At 41.8% G+C, this 17602-nt stretch overlaps 2 protein-coding genes across 5 annotated transcripts in view; one reads left to right on the forward strand and one right to left on the reverse strand.

Annotated features, from left to right (window-relative positions):
- The window catches only part of fam222ba (family with sequence similarity 222 member Ba), a 39157-nt gene extending 38525 nt beyond the window's left edge, over positions 1-632 (reverse strand). For 2 of the 3 annotated variants that reach the window (XM_061752566.1, XM_061752569.1), the window contains exon 1: positions 494-626. The gene's annotated coding sequence lies outside the window, so the exon portion shown is untranslated. Of the gene's footprint in view, positions 1-493 lie in introns of all 3 variants that reach the window. The other variant, XM_061752565.1, reaches the window with a different exon arrangement.
- Positions 633-6207: 5575 nt separating this feature from the next.
- eral1 (Era-like 12S mitochondrial rRNA chaperone 1) lies at positions 6208-15542 on the forward strand. 2 transcript variants are annotated; one of them, XM_061752580.1, is made up of 12 exons: positions 6208-6451; positions 7086-7244; positions 7365-7492; positions 8867-8944; positions 9016-9062; positions 9124-9185; positions 9279-9391; positions 10834-11136; positions 12951-13100; positions 13217-13297; positions 13381-13506; positions 13761-13895. In XM_061752580.1, the coding sequence occupies exons 1-11, from the start codon at positions 6250-6252 to the stop codon at positions 13459-13461; spliced, it is 1404 nt and encodes a 467-aa protein (XP_061608564.1). In that variant the 5' UTR covers positions 6208-6249; the 3' UTR covers positions 13462-13506; positions 13761-13895. The 2 variants fall into 2 exon arrangements, with proteins under 2 accessions (XP_061608564.1, XP_061608563.1); XM_061752579.1 differs by lacking the exon at positions 13381-13506 and having other exon boundaries at positions 13769-15542.
- The last annotated feature ends 2060 nt before the right edge of the window (positions 15543-17602 follow it).

Raw genomic sequence — 17602 nt, forward strand, 5'->3', positions numbered from 1 at the left:
TCAACGTTAAAAGAGGAGCAAAGCGCTACATGTGCACCGACACTTCATTATGGCTAAATAAAGCCTTGACACGGATAGCGTATGCAACTTTAACCACATAAGACGCACAACTGAATAAATATGATAAAGATGATTTGGTACGGAGATGGCCGTAAATCCACAACTGTTGTCACAAGAACAGGCTAAGCGTCTTATTACTACTAGGAATAATAAAAGAACCGGTTTCGTTCAATGCTCCGAGCATGAACGTACTGCGAGCCCGCCCGCCCGCTTCGCTCGGAGACAGAAAGAAGAGCCGCAAAGCCGCAGGTCGCTCGTACGAAGGGTGCCTGGCAGCTCCAGGCTAGCTAACCTAGCACGTCTCAAACGTACACAGTCCCATTGTTGCCCTCTCCTCCTCCTCGCCTTTCCCCAAATACGTGCGCCCAAAGGTGGCGGCGGTGTCACCGAGAGGAAGGCACGAACGGCGCATAACAAAGACACGACTACTTACTCTCCGTCAACCTCTGCGAAAGGCATCGTTTAGTCGGTCGCCATGGTTCAAAACGGACAGATTTACTCCCGCCGCTGTGCGCTGCTGCTGCTGCTGCTGTCTGCGGCAGCAACTTCCGGCGCATGCGCGCTCCACGGCGACGTCAACTCGCTAGTTAAAGGGACAGTCGCCTTGCTATTGCGATCACCGCGTTAACGTTGGCTTAACAAGTACGCCGCTGTACTGTACTCGGGTAACGCCGCAACTTCCTGTTTCCGGAGGTGGAAGTACAAATACTTGTCTACAGGAGAAGTAGGAGTACTTATTCAACTCCTGTACTTGAGTAAAAGTTGTTTTGGTTTTTTTTTTTCAGTACAAAAGTAAAAATGAATTGTTATTGTCATATACGAAGTCAAACTGAATTTTTACTGTAATGTACAAAGTCAACTGGGTTGGTCTCCAGTTGCCCCGTGACCCTTATTGAGGACATATACAAAGTATAGGAAAGAGATACATAGTCTCTTGATCTTCACTAGATTGTCGGACACCATTACTGTGCTCCATCGTGTGCATGTTCAAATATTACAATGGTGTCTTGAGAAACAAGTTGAATTTGTTCCGTGACCAAATTTGTTCCCTGTTACACTTACGCCGTTGACGGTTGAGTTTCAGTTGGGGGGGGAACTAAGATAGAATATGAACTTGTGGCTTGTTAAAATGCTAAGTGGCTAGTAACTCTGGGAACCCAGTCGCTGCAGCGACTGGTGACCAAAACAAAACAAAAGTTCATGTCAAGCACTTTGTGTTTATCTTAATGAGAATATATAGCACTTAATAATATTGTACTTTATAAAAACATATAGTAATGACAGTTAAATAGAATGTATAACACACATAGCATAACTTTGTGTTCCACAGAAGGAGTAGTAGGCCTACTATCCATAGAAGAAACTTAATGATTGACAGTAAAACTGTTCCGGCATAAAAGGGATACAGATCCTCCATTCTGCTTGACCTAACAGCCGAACAGGACCCAAAAAAAGAAGTATAATAACGATTGCGCATTTTGAAGTGAGATTGCCGAATAACTAGTGTATTGGTTTGAAATACAATGATAATACCATTGTACTTTGTGAAAAACAGAATGCAAATTTCCCATCTCCACATCATGGTTTTACATTGTTAGTATTGATGTATTGTAAGTAACCTTGTTATCGGGCTGGACTCTACCCTAAGGTATCGCTGGGAGGGATCCTTGTATCCCTTTACGAGTCATGTTTTAGGTAGCTTCAGGTAGCCTTTGGACAAGGTGGGGTGCACGTTGACCTGTTCGCCAGACAAGAGCAGGGCCATTCAGACTCACCTTGTCACCTACACAAGTGCGGAAAGAACACGCAAACTCCACAAGAAGGCCAGGACCGACATTTGAGCCCGAACCTCGGAACACAGACATGCTAACCGCTAACCACTCTTCCACTGTGCTGGTATTCAAATAACCTTGCCAGTCAGCTAGCTTTCTCACACTAATGCTTAACGATGGCTCGGGGTGTTTATTCATTCATTCATTCATTCATTCATTCATTCATCTTCCATTCCGCTTCTCCTCACGCGGGTCGTAGGCGTGCTGGAGCCTATCCCAGCTATGTTCGGGCGAGAGGCGGGGTACGCCCCGAACTGGCCGCCAGCCAATCGCAGGGCACTTGGAAACAAACACGCTACAACAACAACAATTAACCTACCACGCACGCATGTTTTGGGGATGTGGGAGGAAAGCGGAGTACCCGGAGAAACCCCACGCAGGCACGGGTAGAAGATGCAAACTCCACACGGGCGGGGCCGGGATTTGAACCCCGGTCCTCAGAACTGTGAGCCGGATGTGCTAACCAGTCCTCCACTGTGCCACCACTTGGGGTGTTTATGTTATATATAATTCAATGTAGTGTACATGTTTCGGGAGCCGCCACACTGCCATATACTTGCTTCTGTGTATTTTATAGGCTAGAACATGGAAACAAGGTTTCCACGCGTGGTTGACTATGTGTTTGGGAAAGCTTGCGCAATCAATTGTGTCACACGCTGCCCGATTTGATGAAAGGTTGTGTTTGTTTAAGCCCATGTGTCCAAATCCTTTTAATCAAAGATGTATATTTGTGTGACTACTGCCTCCAAAGTATTGACGCAAGTTCATTAGAAAACAGATAATGCACTGCATTGCATCGACTTTTGCTTGTACTTAGTTTTTTGTTGTTGTTTTTTTTAGATCCCAGTTGATATTTTCAAAAAGTGTACTGTTAACTGTGAAATGTGAATCATGCTTATGGGTCCCTTGTCACAGAATTGTCCAAAGAGTGACAATGGTTGTTTGTCTGCATGTGCCCTGCGATTGACTGGCATGGATGGATGGCAGGACATTTAGACAACTTCTCCGATATTCCTGGAATAAACCATTGCAAAGACTAGCTTCCCACACCCGGCTTGCACGACATGTATTATAACGCTCCTGCTGAATTCAGCCTGCAAGCCTCACTCTCCACATCAGCGAGCGGAAGAAGTCAAAATGCGGCCCAATCACACGCAATGCCTAAAGTTCAGCAGGTGGGGAAGGAGAAGTCGCAGCAGGCTTCATCGGGAAATAATACAAAGCTAATGATGCAGAATGGTGCGCTCTCTCTCCATACCAAAGACCACATCAATACGCCATGTTAAAAGAACACTGTTCCCAATTACGCTTTCTATATTCACCGATGACATGAGTGATGATTTCAAAGGGAGTCATTATTGATTCACTCGCCAGACAAGTCCCATCGATTGGAAGTCTTTACTTGATCTCCCCCACTGTGAAAGAGATTGTACAATCAGAGCATGAGTGTGACCTATATGGTTAGTTTGGGGGTTAAATTGCCTCCTTTAAAAAAAAAAAAAAAGCAGCCAGAGCAAGGACAGAGCTCGGTCTGTCGCATACGTCAACCGGGATTTTGACCCGTGTCTGATTGATAAGGTGTCTAAAGTCAGATATCTTTTCATTCATCTGTTAAGAATGTGTGAGAAGGGAGGACGGGGCCGCTAGCAGACAGCCAGCTGTGCAGCATCACGCCTCTCCATGCAATCACAGCGTGATGGATGCTCTGATGCACTGACACATTTTGTATTTTTTGCCGCTCCCCGTTGACATGCCTCCGCGGCTCCTGCGCTTCTAATTCCGTGAACTTTGTTATTCCTCATGAGCAGCGAGCTCTTACGAGTGGCAGTCATTGCATGTCTCATCCCAGCTAGCGTTAGCGCTGGAGCATAAAAGCTGATGCCCGACGTCGTCACCTTGTTCACCGGCCGTCACGTACGTCACACGCCGGACGTTAATTACATTAGGTCGATTGACTGAAATGTAGCAGCACGGAGAGGTTTTCATCGGAACACGTGAAGTCTCATTGGCAAGTGCTCTTCAAATGGCAATGTGGGCTACAGCTTATGATTAAATGGTCTGCGGGCAAAGCCTTTTTTAGCGAGAGTGCTCTTCCTGAAGGCCGAAGTTAATGGAGTCACAGAGAGCGGTCTGATACGTGGCCGCATGAAGCGGCCATGTGAGGAAAGCCCGGAGGGAGAGCAGGCCTTGAATGAATGTGAGCGAGAGAGTGGGCGTTTACTGATCCTTAAATATCCTTTTGGTGTCTGCTTCACTTTGAATTCCGCAGTAAAGTGTCAGCTACGTAAAAGCTCCGTTTTTGTCTTGCTCATCTGTGCAGAGCTTTTAGTGTTTGATGATGACAGATTGGGAGCTACCCGATATCCTTCATCATCCTTCCCCACTCGGAGGTGCGCGCTGCACCCGAGCGAGTCCTCCAGGACTAACAAACAGCCGGCGTGTTTGGACGGTGAGGAGACATCTGCTCGGCCTGCCTTTAGCACAGCAAAGCAAGTGAAAACAACATGTTACCTTCATCAATGAATACACAAAACAAGTCCCGTGATTAACGTCACATAGATCTTGTTTATGTGCAAATGGCTGACGACCAGGCCATTGTATTTCTACTTAATTACGGAGTGTGATGCCACTCACAACTGTGCTCCAAGGCCCCTCGGGGACACGCTCCGCTCTGTACACTCGAGGGAGACCAAGTAGAGAAATCTCTGCATCGCGATCCGATTAATGGTTAAAGACGCTGCATCGCTCCCATGGAAGGGAGCTGAAGGAACCTTTGAACAGCGTTATCCATCCATTTTAAAAGTCAGCAGATGTCTTTGTGCAATGCGAAATGGTGAGACGGTAATGCTTATTTTAGCCTCTGTAAAGCCTACCTGCTTTTGACGGCTGGTGACTGTTCCTGAGAGAGTTGCTCGGTAAAAAATGAAGATTCATTCCTTTTTTGTTGTTATTTTGAAGAGGTTTTATTTTGCTCTTCGTGCCAAAATCAGTAATCCTCCTTTGTGCGTTCATATTACATACACTTAAATATTCCACTTAATATATATTTCATCCTTCCATTTTTTTATTTGTTTTCTTACCGTCTTAGGCTCACGGGTGAGCTGGACTCTATACCAGGTGACTTTGGGCAGGGTATAGCCCGGACTCTTTCGTCAGTCAGTTGCAGGACAAATCACTCATGGGCAATTTAAGTTTTCTGTGAACCCGAGATCTAAGTTGTTGGAATATGGGACGAAGGGGTTACCTGGAGGAAACCCAAGCAAGTTGGAAATGTAATGGGGGCTAGACTTGCCTTGCTCGACTTTTACTGTATTAACTTGCGTGCAACTTAAAGGTTAAGACTGGAGCCATACTTAGGAAATGCACGTATGTGACTTCAGGCACATGCACAGATAGCCCCCAAGTGGTGGTCAAGCACCTGCCCCTTTTGCCCTGGATGAAAAAAGGGCCCTTTTTGCTGCAGCCCATTTTTTTTCCTCATTCGTCAATATTTGAAAAAAATACTCTTTGTCATCAATTCCACTGAAAGTGTTTTGATATCTGATGGACATTTATTTGCGTCTTTGGGAGACTGATATACCGTATGGCATTGATGCTGTTGGATTTTTTTTGTAGCCTTCTTCTAACTAATTCCTTTGAACAATGATACCCCTCTGGTGCTGCAGAAGCTCTCTGCGGACCACGGCTTATGTTGCAAGATGTGACTGCAAAAATGTCAGAAAAAGCCTAGGATAACAACTGACATTTATTTGGGGTTATTAAGAGGCACTTTAAATGGTGGCTGCTGTGTGGCGACTCCCATTTAAAATGAGTTTGAATTTCAAGTGATTCATTCTGAACCCAGCCACATCCCCATTTATCATTTTATAACTATGTTATCTCGCTTGTTGATTTTTACTTCCCTCTCGAAGATAAAGTTGTACAGGTTATAGGTTAATTAATAGTGGATTTCTTTTTTTTTAAAATTATTTATCGTGGTCCCGTTTTTGTATATCACAAAAACCTGCCATTTGAACAGGGGTTTGTAGACTTTATATCCACTGTAGCTTCCCTTCACCTCCTTTGTTAATAGCTATATTATTGACTGTGTTGATTGCGTTAACAGAAATAAGTACATTATTTTTAAAAAAAATGTCTCAGTTGTTTGAATAATTTTGATTTGAGCACCTGCCCCCAAAGATTTCAGTGTTGTGCCTGTGTCACTTCCTTGTCCCCCCCTCTGGCTGTCATCAAAAATCAAAGCGTGAGGAGAGAGGGAGCGTTTGCTTTTAAATAATGCCGCTAGGAGGCAGTGTTGCTAATGCGAATACCGGAAATCTTGCCTCCTTTGTCAAACAAACATGGCGGCGCCCTATTGATGGGGTTGGTGTCACAGGCTAACGTCCGCGCAGATTTTAATGATACATTTAATCATATCTCTTTAAGTAGAACAGTTCTTCGACATAACCTTGTAATGGCTCTCAGAGTGTGCAGGCGTTTTTTGAGGGTCTCGGCTGTCATCTCCAGACGACTCTTCGTGTCTGCTCGACAGGAATCTGCGCAGTGGCTTCCTTCCACAGGTTAGCCTTGAAGTGGTCGGGGTAAAATTTACTGAACAATTGAACACTAACGCAATCCAGAACTTCGAAACTATCCTGAGTCGAACTTTAGCTGTGGCTGTCATCAGAGCTTGGTTAAATAAGTTATAATACATAACCAAGAAGCATCTGTCCTCATTTAGCTAGATTTATTATTTTGTTTCAGCAGCAGCCTGAACAATTACTTTCATCAAGCAAAATACATACTGACACCTTTTACACACATTGCTCAATTTACATAGCAATGTGATCCATTTACTGAATCTGACAATGTCAACACTTAATTTTAAAGCCTTATTATTCAATCAAACAAGGGTAATACAGAGAACCCTGGGAACAGGGTCGAGCCCTGTCACGGATAGCAAAAATCCTCGAAAACGCCTGCCCCAAAACGTTTGTAATTTCCTATAGATGCCACAATATCATGTCAAAGCAATCATGTCCTGAACACAAAACCTGCAAATTGCTGAGTTTTTCAGCCTCAGTCCCCACGCCCCCACCTCCCCTCAAAATCAGCTAATGGCGAATTTGCAAATGAAGAACTGTGGCTATGCTGTGGTTTAATGTATGTCAGTTTCTTGGCAGTGCGGTAATGGAGATGCTGGTGTGTTTTCAGGAAAGGCTGCATGTAGCTGTGGAAGGAGCAACATGTTTCTCTTCAATCCGGCCTGTTCTATTACATCAGATGCATTTGTGAGCAGACTGCTGAAAGGCAGTGTTGCGGAGGCAGACAACAGCCATTATCGCCTTCCTGCCTCTGTTCCTCCAGACAGAGGTGACTTGACAAATGTCTCCAAGATGAACATCCTATTCTTCAGGGATTGTGTGGCTGTCATCACATTTTTATTTATTCATGAATTTGTATGTGTTGTTGTTGTTGTTTTTATTATTATAGGTGAACACATGTCGTTATTACTGAAACATCCTGATCAGCCTGAACACGCCAAGGTGTTGAAAGTGGCGATAATTGGTGCTCCGAATGCCGGGAAGTCTACTTTGTCCAACCAGCTTCTAGGCAGAAAGGTCTCTTCTTTTAAACCTGTAATTATATCTGAAATGATATAGAAGCACTAAATTGGGGTACATGCATACTATTTTTTTACCATCTTGACTTATGTTTAAAACGCGAGAGACCTCACATGTGATGAGGAGAAAAAATGCCATGTGTTTGCATACTATAATAGTGTGTGGTCAAGGAGTACTTGTCAAAGGTGGTCAATGGTAATGACAGATATAATTTGTCGAAAATAATAACGGCTTTTTTAAAAAAAACTTACCTTTTTGAGAACCTTAAAAAAAACCTCATATTGCATGTGGAAAAAGTATGTGAACCCCTTGAATTAATAACTGGTTCACCCAACCCCACAGTTTCAGCTGATGTGCAGACATTGTCATGTTACCCTGAAGAATTGTCTCATATCCTTGAGGATTCCAAGCTGTCCAGGCCCTGATGTAACAAAGCAGGCCCAAATGTTTTCTCTGCCATAATTTATGGTTGAGATGATGTTGATGAAGTCTTTGGGATAACTTTGCTAACCCTTGCTAGCTTTATTTTAATCGACAATTCTTTATCGTAGAACCTCTGAATGTTCTTTTTGGGGAGGCGTGGGTAACATAAGCCTGTTCTTCTTTTGCAGAGCAAACTCCAGAAGTCTATGTAGGTGTAGTCCACACCTCCAAACCCATTATCTTATATTGACTCCAATTAGCTTTTTTGAGATCATAAATTCAAAGGGCTCACATACTTTTTCCATAAGCACTGTGAGATTTGGGGGGGGGGCATTGTTCTTAGTTTAAGACTTGAAAAATAAAAGAAATGCAGTGTTATTGTTTGAGACTTGGATGAAGATCAGATCACTTTTCATGACAAATGTATTCTCAAAACCATGAAATTCCAAAATGTTCACATACTTTTTCTTGCCACTATATGTTGTAGTACAAAGACTGAGATATGAGAGGCAACATTGAGTGTGCCAACAGGGCATCCAGACTGCTGTAAAATGGAAAGAAGAAGAAAGAGGAGTAGTTGTAGTAGAAGAAGAAATAGAGAAAACTTGGCTAACTGTTAGATTATTTTTACTAACTGTGGTGAACGACTTGGGGAAACAAGTTAATAGAAATACTCAAACACAACAAGTTGCTCCTCTATGTGTGTCCGGCAACAGCACGAGCTTCCTTTCGCTTCCTAATTGGCTATCGTTCCAGTTCACATCACAGTCACAAAGTCGGTGTTGACCACACGCAAACTTTCCAATCGGGAGGATAAAATGCTCCATTTTGGCCCTATTGTCGTGTGTTCCCCACTTAAGGAATAATTGGGAATTTACTCCAGTGTCCCTCCTACAGTTCAATATTGTGTTTTCCTTTTTAATCTCTCTATATTTTGTCACATGGAAGGTGTTCGCTGTCTCCAAGAAAGTACATACTACACGGAAACGAGCCCTGGGAGTCCTAACAGAGGATGATACACAGATTGTAAGACTTTGCATCCATTCCTATACATTTGATTGAAGCCCAATGCTGAACCCAACGTGTTTTTATTTTAGATTTTACTGGACACACCAGGCCTCACCACACCGTCCAAAGTCAAAAGGTACTGTTACTCTTTTATGCTCCTTGTGTGTCTAAATTATGACTAACATGCACATTGATAGACACCAGCTTGAGAAGTCTTTGCTTTTGGATCCTTGGAACACGGTGACAGAGGCCGACCTAAGTAGGGCTGCATTTTTCATTATTTATTTGCTTCAAATAGTGAAATATAGTAGGTGGTTGCGAAAGTTTAATCACAGTAACTTTCCGTTCACAGTGGTGGTCATAGTTGATGTGTCAGACAGATGGATGTGCAGAAGGCTGGACTTTGAAGTGCTCAAATGCCTAGCACGCCACCCGAACATCCCGGCGATACTTGTCCTCAATAAGGTAGCCTCGCCTCGGAACACAAGATTCACACCGTATGTCCCCAAATGGTGGCCATTTAATTCCTGTGTGCCTCCACACAGTGCTGTGTGTGGGCAGTATCTGTAATCAAGGAATACAAATTATCTCTCTCTCTCTCTCTCTCTCTTATCCTCCTTTTCTTTAGCACACAAAGCAAAAGTCTTGGTTAAAAAAACAAAAACATGATTGAACCTTTAGACAAACTAACCTATTGGAACTGGGTTAAATAGAAACACCTCACTTAATTAATAAACAAATAATACGGGCATCACGGTGGACTAGAGGTGAGCACATGTTCCTCTGTGGAGTTTGAATGTTCTGCCCGTGCCTACATGGGTTTCTGGCTTCCTCCTAAAAACATGCACGTTAGTTTCACTGAAGAGTCTAAATGTGTAAATGGGAGTGTGAATGGTTGTATGTCTCCTGCGATTGACTGGTAACCTGTTCAGGTTGTTCCCCGCATCTTGCCGGAAGTCACATACATCCATCACCCAAATGAGGACAAGCGCTAGAGAAAATGGATGGATGGACATAATATTAAAGAATACCCTTCCATGTGGTCTTAGAGCCATGCAGGACGTGAAAACGTCAAGCCAAGTAACATTGCCGGTGCGTTTGCATTTCTCTATTTCGGCCACACTGTTCAGTCAGGTGCGTCTATATGTGACAGCATATGGGGGAGCTTAAAAAGGGAACAATGAGGTCCGCTTCCAACGGCACTGCATTATTGATTGGAACCAATAAAAGGACACACAGGTAGCAATTACTAATGTAAGGCACTTAGATATTTGATTCCCATTGTAACATGGAAGTAACAATTCTCCATCAGTCAATGGATAGCCGTGTTCTGGTTCCCCATTTTTGTTATAATAAAACCTAGTCTCAAACAAACACTCTTGATACTCGTCTCTACAATTAAGTAAGTAAACATCACCCAGTCACTGTTTGACGAACTAAAATAATTTTTTGTTAGTGAGATGTTACCCCTATTAATAGCTGCCAGAAAACCTTTGACCATGTTTTCCAGCTACAAAAAAACTTGGGGGGGATATCCTAAACATAATCAGAGCAACTTGGTCAACGCGCCCATGTTACGGAAAATTGACTTTTTAAGTGATTTGGGTTTGTGTTCGGTGATGTGTCCATGTGCCACATACACTCAGTGCATTGTATGAACTGCTTCCTCCACAAGAGAAAATGCTTATTGTCGTTATGAGCGCTTGATCCCCCCCCCCCACGCAATTAGAAGATGCTTGTAATAATAAAATAGTAATAATTCTTCCTCCTTTTTTTGTATTTTGACAAAAGCATGTCACAGAAATGTTATAAAAATACATGTGAACTTTTTTTGAAATTGTGAAAAAAAATGCCCAATGTCTCTTTTAATAGGTTAGGGACAACAAGTGTCTGTCTTTTGTCTTTAGGTGGACCAGGTGAAGGTGAAGGACAAGTTACTGGACGTCACAGCGGAGCTGACATGCGGGGTTGTAAATGGCCGCAAATTACGCATCCGACCCGTGATCAAGCCCCCGTGGGCGGAAAAGAGGCCAGAGAGGGATTTGGAAGAGTCGCAGGACCAGGGGACCACCGGGGACAGTGCTGATGGGGACGAGGCTGTCCTGACCAAAGAGCAACTGAAGGCGCTGATGAGCCAGAAGGGATGGCCTCACTTCAAGGATGTCTTCATGCTCTCATCTCTGGACAGAGAGGATGTGGAGACACTTAAGGTGGGGAAAAACAGACACGTATTCTATCATTTTTCTAATGCGGCTTTCAATTCTAAAAACAATATAATACAATGGTGCCTTGAGATATGAGTGACCCGATTTAAGAGTTTTTGAAGATACAAGCTGACGTTCAGCCTATTTTTTTGGTTGTTTTGCTTTAACTTAAAATAAAAATGTATTGCCGCTTCCATTTGAAGTTTACTGTCAAGCTAAACATACAACAAAAATAATTACACGTTGTCTATTTAGAACAATATTATAGCTTTGCCTTTGCTTTGCTAATGCTAAATGCCAAACACCATAGACGGGCTAATGAATAGCATCAGTGTCGCAGTGTTATAACCAACCCTTTACGCAATAATTATTTGAACACAAACAGTGGGGCAACACATGTAGACAGACAGTAAAGCAACACTCACAGGCATATATTCCTTATCCTCTCCAAAAAACCCAACTATTATTTTGGCAGATTACTGAGGAACGTTTCCATGAATGTATAGCTGTATGTGTGTATTATACTGCCCCCAGTTGGCCAAGGTGCACACACCAGAAGGTGCAGCATAATTAATTATTCATGATGCACAAACTGTGTATGTATATATCTCCGCTGTATGTTCTTATAAAGTTCAATATTATAGAGCTCTGTATTCGTTATTACAAAACACATTACACATTTTTTTCTGTGAGAGGTTGCAACGTGGTCACGGAAATAATTAAACTCATGTCTTAAGGCACCGCTGTAATCAATGTTTGTTTTGAACTGCATTTCCATTGCTGCCTTTAAGTTAGCAGGACTACACAAAACAACACAAAACTTTTTGGATCTTTTTTTTTCTTCTTGCTTTTGTTAAGGTTGTGATGATGTGACATTTTTCAAATGCTGACATTTTCTTAAAAATGAGGCACAGATGGAAGAAGGTCGACAATTAATGCTGATCCAAGTCGTCTTAGCTCTATGTTTTCGGATAGAAAATGCTGAAACCTGCCAGGAAAACGCCTACTCTGAAACGCGGAGGAGGCTTGCTTAGTTATGGGGCTGCTTTGTTGCCTTTGACACAAGGTGACATGAAGCTGTGTAGGGTACAATGAAATCGTAAGAATGAAGCCAAATACTGTGTGGGTCCTTCAATAGGATAATGGCCAAAAAACTCAGCCAAAAACAAAAGAATGGCTAAGATCAAAAACATTGAACTACTCTTAAGTGGCCTTCTGCGAGCCCTGGTCTAAACGTTATTGAACATTTGACAAGACACCCTTCAAACCTGAAACACCTGGACGACTTTACAGGTGTACAAGTCTCACTGAGCGTTACAGAAATCATTGGATTGCGGTTATGCAACAAACAAATCTAAGTTAAAGGTACCATCATTTTTGTCCATGCCAGTTTATTTCATTGTAAGTTACAATAATTATGTTGGACTACAATTCTAAATCAATGCCTATTTATTTTCAGTAAATGTTACTTTTCCTAACTGATACTGTTACTACCTTGTCAGTTTCAATTTATTTCAGTGACCGCTGTGGCTTTTTCTTTCTTTAACAACGGCTACAAGCAATTGTAGCCACGTGGGTACGGGTTTGTGTTTTGGAGTAGACAGTAAATGTTGGGTGTCATCCTTTATAACAGTTCAACTGGATGTTGTATTTAAGAAATATATAGCAGAGAGGGAAGAGGTGAAAGATGAACATGGAGGGCTGAGGACAGAGTCTTGAGGAACACCAGACCACTAGTTTGTTAAATATATGTTTAAAAGTACTGTAGCTCAATATTTCCTTTATGTCTGTTCATTGGCTTTCATTTTTTTCTATTACAGAGCTACCTAATAATCACTGCCAAGTCTGGAGCATGGCAGTACCACAGCGAGGTGCTGACAGACCAGAGACCAGAAGAAATATGCACCAACATGATCCGAGAGAAGCTTCTGGAGCACCTGCCACAGGAGGTGCCTTATTCAATGACACAGGTGCTCGGTCATACACGGTGGTGAATTTTGTCACATGCACTTTGCCTTAATGCATTGAGTCCACTTTGACCAATACGAAGTATTTATTTTGGATGTGAATGGGTTTCTGGTTGCAGTCTGTTGAGCTTTGGGATGAGGATGAAACTGGACAGCTCACCATCTTGGTGAAAATTCACACCAAGAAAGAAAGTCATATGGTAGGTCCCTCACCTTTTCACTGTTTTTGTGCTCAGACCAAAGCAATAAAAGCATCACTTTAGCATCTTCTTTGTTTGAGCAGACGCTGGGGGTGTATCCGTCACCAATATACAGCACGCTGTATTTTGTTGAAGGTCAAGCTCACATTAACGATGTGCAGTAGAAAAGATCTGTGCGTTTATTCCGCACTCGCATGTGCACATATCCGATAAGTATCCCATTTGTCTTTTGTTTTTTCTTTAACCACATTTGGATAAAACCAAAAAGAAAAATCTATTTATGCAACCATGAAGAATATCCGAATTTTGTCTGTTCAGAGCAAAAAAAAATCGAATCAGAATTGTTTGGCTTCCAGTGTATATCCAGCCTTATACACAGGCCTACGACTGTAGATGCTTTTGGATATTCTTCGTTTCATACACTATGTTAAGTATTTTTTTATTTTATTTTTTTTTATTCTACATGTTCAGAGGATGGTGATCGGCACGGCAGGCCAGATGATAGCACGTATCGCCCAAGAGACGAGCGAGCACCTCACGCACATCTTCCTGAGACAGGTCAAGCTGAGGCTCTCAGTCAAGATAAAGAAGTGATGATGATGATGATGATGATGATGCCGGACTGAATGCTTTTTTTCCACAGTGACACAAACAGAGGTGCCATATCTGAACTTTTGTTTGAATCTTCATGAATCTGCTTCTGATTGTGTCAGGGAGTAACCAATCATGTTACTTGGACTGACGCAGTACCTGCACAGCCCATCCATCCGTCCGTTAGTTCATATCTTTTGTTCTCATGAGGGTCACTGGTGAGCTGGAGCTTATCCCAGCTGACTTAGGGCGAGAGGCAGGTTACACCTCGACTAGTATCGTCTTACACTTCTTAACTCATTCATTGTGATTCATTTTCTGAGCAGCCAACTGCATATTGCCAGCTATTGTAGAACATTTTGTCAGATTTTTCAAGATCCACAGAATACTGTGTTCTATGATTGGGTAAACACTGAAACTACCAAAATACAAAATAAGCTCCCTTCTTTGACCAGGGGAAAAAAAAAACAAAGTTTGATTCTTCCTTTTTCTGTTCTTTAGTGATGCCTAGTAGAACATAGGTTGGTTTCACCAATAAGCGGAGAAAACTAGTTCTTTGTGAAAACAAACATATCAGGCAGAACAGTGACCTTGACGCTATTGATTTTTGCTTTAGTGACACCGCTAATGTCCAAACCGTGGTTTCCTTCTATGAAACAGCAAAAACATATTAGGAATGGCTTTTGTTTTCCAAATAATTTATTTACTGATATACACACGTGTGGGCGACGCTGGGTCAGCGGATACCCGGGTTGAAAATCAGTGGCTTTTTTTTTTTTTTACATGGCGTTTGTCATCCTTGTCATTCATTTTAAGATCTCTGTCATAGTTTGTCAAATTCACCAAACACACACTCCTGCTAATGACTGCAACACAACCTGTTATTACTACAGTATAAATATACATACTCTTTTCAACTGTAAGATGGCTATAAAGTTGTCCAACTTCCAACGTTTGACCTTTTGGTTTTGTCCCTCATAATTTTCTTGTACTCAAACTCTGGGCTCATCTAAAATCTAAAGTGCTGCACCACTGCTCTCTACTGGGGTCTGTTTGTCAGCACAGTTGTTTACAAGCTCATAATTCAATGTTGGGCAGCATCCGAGCCACTCGCCGTCCCGTTGAAAAACAATTGCAGTCTGTAGACTGCAATGGCAGTGAATGAGTTCAAGTATTCTTAGCGACCTGTGACTGAATACTGTATCTTCTCAAGAGACAAAACCATAGAAATAAAACTGGGATGGCATCATGGTGAAATCTCGGTTTTGGGTTGGAATCTCGGTTCCACCCTTCCTGCGTGGAGTTTGCATGCTGGTGTGGGTTTTCTCCGGGTACTCCGACTTCCTCCCACCTTTCCAGAAACTTGCATGTTAGGTCCATTGAAGACTCCAAATTGTCCATAGTTGTGAATGGTTGTTTGTCTCTACGTGCCCTGCAATTGACTGCCGACCAGTCTGGGGTCTACCCCGCCCCTTGCCGAAGTAGGCTGGAAGAGGCTCCAGCACAATCAGAGACCCTAATGAGGACAATCGCTACAGAAAATCAATGGATGGATTGTAGGATGATATTATGACTGGTTAATATTATGACTGGTTAATGTATGTATTTTCAAATGATCTTAAACAACAAATATTAAAATGGCCTCAAAATGAAATGCATTGAGTGTTTGCTGAAATAGAAGGCAGCTTGTATTTTACATGGTTTGGTTCTGACAGTAGTTTGATATGTTCTCAGTAGAAGAGCGGGTTTGGTGAGCTGATGGTTTGTCAGTGGCTGTCAGGAGGGTTTAGTTGACACCACCTACTGCTGCTAACACACACACACACACACACACACGTGTCTAATGGCAATGAAAACAAAAACAGGAGAGCTTCCAATGGAATTAAGGGAATGGGTTAAAAATGAGCAAATTTGCACTTCAGTCTAAAGTGCCATGCAAATTTAGTGGAAATTCTACCCTTTACTTTCATAGGGATTCATATCATTAAACCCAATATGATTCATACTGTGGCCAAGTTTTTAGTGGAAGTGAGCCTGTATTTGCTGAATGACTTAGAATCAATTCGTTGTACTCGTTAGTTTTTCAATTTGACAACATTTTTCAAAATCTCTTAAGTCAGGGTACCTGGCGAAAACACACCCAAGCATGGGGAGAACATGTAAACTCCACACAAGCAAGATTCAAACCCAGAACCTCCTGACTGTGAGGCAGACACGCAAACCACTTATCGACTGTGCTTACCCCATACAATATTTTACATTTCCTCAAAATTCCAGGATTTTAATTTTACCGCCAACGATCATTCCCCACTTCATTATATATTATTCACTGGAAGATTTTCATCCGACACATTGAATATTTTTGTTGTTACATGAAAGAACATCCACATGCTATTCACAAATCTAATAAAATAAGAATATTTTCATTAATTGAAAGAGTTCAACTAGGCTTCCCATTGGAGATTTTTGCAAATTTTCCCCCCATTTTCAACCCTAATCATCATTTTGAACCTCCTCTGTTTGTATGTTGTTGTTTTTTTTTTTTTTTTTTTTTTTTTTTTTTTTTTTTTTTTTGTCCCCGTCCTTGTGGCGCACTAACCTGACGTTTGATGGTCGTTAGATTAAACTGTTCGGTTGACGAATACATGCAGTGGCCTCGCGCGTGCAGCAGGATAAGACTTTTTTTTTTTTTTATCGCTACATCACCACTCATAGAAAAGACAAGTTTTCTTTGAATAACTTTATTCCACTTACATACACAGCATATGAAGAATGGTCACAGGTATCTTTTCCTTGAGTCTGCCGCTCCAGCTGTTAATGAGCAAGAGCCATAGAACCCTTACCATTACTAAAACTCAGTAATGGTAACGGTTTGACGGCCCCGCTCGCTCTCTCGCTCTCTGAAGTGTACGTTCAACGTGCGTCCAAGTGCGAGGAGCGAATGACCCCCTGGATAGTACATCATCTATACTGTAGTGTCTTTTCATTAAACTTACAGTATAAGATGATATCCTGTCCAGGGCACAATCTTCTTATGTGACTTACACATATAAATACAATATTTTCCAAAGCAAACACAGTGTTGATGTGTCCCATACTCACTCATTTGCGCAGGGGAGCATCTCCATGCTTGTATCCGGGGGCCCCTGTTCCATCCCCGCTATTAGAAGGCTACCACGAGCTCATTAGCATACTGTCATGACACGAGGGTTGAACTTTTTGTTTTGTTTTTTTTTCTTATCTTGTCCCGCCCGACCTGCTTGCCGCTGTCCACGCCCTGTCTTCATTTGCACAAAGTCATATACACTAGAAAATTGCAATAATTTTTCATTATCTCACATAGCCGAGGCCAGCGGTTGCCAAACCTTTTACACCAAGTACCACCATAATGACCAATATTAAAATACAGTAATGTAGTAGTATCAAAAACGAGGTATAGGCAAATTATAAATCGTGTCATTTATTATTTTAAACTACTGTAATGAAAAAAAACTTTAATGATTGCATTAAAAAGTAAGAACATTTACGTAAATGTTAAAAAGAAATAGTTCGTAAAGATTAAATGTACTTAAAAGTTAAATACAACTGAACTATCATGGAAAATGTATTTGAATTCAAAAGTAAAAAAAAAAAAAAAAGTACTGTATTAAAAATTGTTTCAACGGGCTGCATACATACTATTCATTCATTTGTTCTGTTTGTATTGCATGTTTT

Source organism: Phyllopteryx taeniolatus, chromosome 17 (assembly GCF_024500385.1).
Source record: "Phyllopteryx taeniolatus isolate TA_2022b chromosome 17, UOR_Ptae_1.2, whole genome shotgun sequence".
Lineage (NCBI taxonomy): Eukaryota > Metazoa > Chordata > Actinopteri > Syngnathiformes > Syngnathidae > Phyllopteryx > Phyllopteryx taeniolatus.